At 47.3% G+C, this 3,201-nt stretch overlaps 1 protein-coding gene across 1 annotated transcript; it reads right to left on the bottom strand.

The window, feature by feature from the left end:
- Positions 1–274: 274 nt before the first annotated feature.
- LOC138889863 (uncharacterized) lies at positions 275–937 on the bottom strand. The gene has a single exon (XM_070173202.1). It carries the CDS (start codon positions 935–937, stop codon positions 275–277), a length of 663 nt encoding a protein of 220 aa, XP_070029303.1.
- Positions 938–3,201: the final 2,264 nt, after the last annotated feature.

Raw genomic sequence — 3,201 nt, 5'->3', positions numbered from 1 at the left:
GTGCCATGCCGCCCTAACATTGCCCACACAGCTTTGTCAAGACTTTGCCAAGCGCGCCTTGCCTCTCCCAAGGCCTTGGACAATACTCGCCTATAACAGCCCTCAATGCAATGTCTTGTCCGTTATCCGCATGATCGTTTTGCCCGCACATAGGCCAAATGACAAGGCCATCACGCCCAAATCCTTGCCACAGCTGTTCCACTCCCGATGACAAATATTTAGGCCCTAACAAACCACCCGCACCCTTTGAAATCGACATCCTCATCGAGCCAACTCAATGAAGCAGCCCCAAGGGGTTGTTGACATACACCGCCCCGGGTTCTCTATTCCCATCTGCCACAATGACATTTGCCTCCGCCACTTGTTCCTGTTTCTCTGCAGCCAGCATAGCATTCACCCTAGCCTGCACCGGACAGTCCTTCTTCAAGTGCGGTCCACCACAAGTGAAGCAGCCTTTCAACTTGCCGCTCCTTTCTTTGCCATTGTGATTCTCTTGTCTCACATTCTTGGCAAAGCCCTCATCTTCGGCAACTTGGCCCTTCCCTCTTTTCTTCCATTCCCTAGCTTTCCCGTCAGCCTTTGAATGCGAAGTTCCAGCAGGGTCATCACCTATGTTCAGGTCAGCCAACGTATCTGCCGCAGCAATGGCAGTAGAGAGGCATTGAACATTCTGCCTTCTCAACTCCAATTGCGCCCAACCCTTCAATCCACTCATGAAGTAATGCAGCTTGTCTTCTTCTACCATATTACTAACATTGAGCATCAAGGACGAAAATTCCTTGACATACTCCCCCACCGTCCCACTTTGTTTCAAGCGACGCAATCCATCTCGTGCCAACCACAATGAATTAGTTGGAAGAAATTGGGATTTTAATTCCTTTTTTAGCATCTCCCAAGTTCCAATCTTGGGCAGTCCAGCACTTTCTATTTCTGCCATTCGTGTACGCCATCACACCTTTGCATCACCAGTCAAATACATTGGTGTGATCATCACCTTATCGTCATCCGTCCCACGTGCAGCCTGGAATGCTCTATATCCCACAAGAAATTTTCCAGTTCTTTGGCACTTCTTGCACCCCAATATACCTTTGGCTCCGGAATCCTCAATTTTGTGAGTTTATCACTTCTAGGGATAACAGTTTGCAATTCCCTTCGAAGTTGAACCACTTGCTCACGCAGTTCTTCTTTCTCTTGGCGTACCAAGGCCATTTTTTCCAGTGTTGTCTCATGTCTCGCTGCATAATCTGCCTCAATTCATCCCATTCTCGCAAGAACAGAAGAATCGCCATTTACTTTGAGAGCCTGCCCAACGAGTGCTTCCAACTGCTCTATTCTTTGACGTAGTTCTGCATTTGTGCCACCAGCCATGTTCTCAAATAGCCCAACAAAATCTTCCACCGATCGTCTTGCCACTGCCACGAACTTGCCTGGCTCTGATACCAATTTTCACAAGGGCATTTTTGGTCAGTCAAAACTCACACCCGCGCGACAGTCAAGTCGTACACTTGACTCAGCCTTTCCCAAACACTTAGCCAATTTTCAGCAAGTTTGGCTTAAACGAAATTTTGGCAGCAATTCAATAAGAACACACGCATATACGGGAAAAATCCCAACCTTTGCATTAATGTGGAAAATATACAAAGGACCCTCACTTTGCTATGAACACAGTCCGCTCACAGCCCACTTTTGATGAAGAACACAAGTCGTTCTTGGCCAACACTAAGATCTACCCAAGCCAAACCTTAGCCCCTTTTTGAAACAACTGAAACCCTCACGTTTCACTCTTGTTTTGCACTTAGAATTTCACACGAAATTCCCCACACACCTCTGCCTAAGTCATAAAGGCCCTATTTACAAAATATAGGCAGCCCTTAGACTTGACAACACATGACACTTGTCGTCTACAGCTTTTGCCACTTGTCGGTCTAAGACAAATCTGTTTCTAACATGTAGTTGACATCCCCAACTACTTAGGACACACTATACACGAAATGGGGTCATGATACAAGCATAATTAGATCATGGGAAAAAGGGGTTATGACAAGGTAACCGCCAACTACTTTCCATGTGCATTGCATGTGCCATCTTCACTTGGCCAGCTGATTCACGCCCAAGGCTGGCATTGCGCCCAGCCTTGGCTCATCTTGACATTGCTCTGTGCCAATGCCTTGCCCGCAATCCACTGCCTATGATTTTGCCGCACATGCCCGACGCCGCTGCCGCATGCACACTGTCTTGGCCGAGTCTCTGCCTTGACCATGTCAACCTTCATTTCCCTCATTCCATTTCTTGTATTTTCCTTCACATAGCTTTGCCTTAGCTATTGAAATCCTTTTCCATCATCCCGCATTTTTGTCTTGTCTTAGCTTAGCCCGCACTTAGCTGCCACAACCCAAAGTATCGTGCTACTAACTTTGGCGCGCATGCCGTGCCATGCCGCCCTAACATTGCCCACGCAACTTTGTCAAGCCTTTGCCAAGCGCGCCTTGCCTGTCCGAAGTCCTTCGCCAATACTTGCCTACAACAGCCCTCAATGCAATGTCTTGTCCGTCATCCGCATGATCGTTTTGCCCGCACATAGGCCAAATGACAAGGCCATCATGCCCAAATCCTTGCCACAACCGTGCCACTCCCGATGACAAAGAGTCAGGCCCTAACAGCTATCCTAGTGTGGATCCTTGCTTTCTTCATTGGAAACACTATCATCCCCAGGAAGCAAAACGTGAAGACAAAGACCCTTCGGTGAATATGCCCCAATGATGTGAGGGCGAACTCATCAGGATAAGTACAGTAAGATTTACTGTGACCATACCTCTCGTACAAATAATCAAAGGGAATATACTATTCTTTCAAGCATGTCAAGTCTGGATTCTTCTTTAGACCCATCATTTTGAGGAAACCTCTACCCTTGCGGTTTTCTGGCATTAACAAACCCAGAGTTTCCCATGGTATACCAGCTAATCCTCCTATTTCCTCCAGCAGGGGTGTCATCTGAATGTCCCCAAAGCGGAACACAGACCTATCACAATCCCAGAATAGAGTAGCAACTTCTATGATCTTGTTGTTAGGTTGGATTTCCAGGAGAGAAGGTAGATTTCCTAGGTATTTCCGGACAAGAGTCTGATCACTGGAATGAAGATCCTCCCACCAGCTTAGCAATTTTGGGTGGATGTTGGTGATCATGCCGAATCTGGGGACTTC

Source organism: Nicotiana sylvestris, chromosome 4 (assembly GCF_000393655.2).
Source record: "Nicotiana sylvestris chromosome 4, ASM39365v2, whole genome shotgun sequence".
Classification (NCBI taxonomy): Eukaryota; Viridiplantae; Streptophyta; class Magnoliopsida; order Solanales; family Solanaceae; genus Nicotiana; species Nicotiana sylvestris.
The sequence above is the reverse complement of the archived record's forward strand: the minus strand, read 5'-3'. Positions and strand labels throughout refer to the sequence as shown.

What these genes read in the sequence shown, in the direction of transcription:
- LOC138889863 (XM_070173202.1), bottom strand. Translation starts at nt 937, where the DNA reads ATGGCAGAAATAGAAAGTGCTGGACTGCCCAAGATTGGAACTTGGGAG.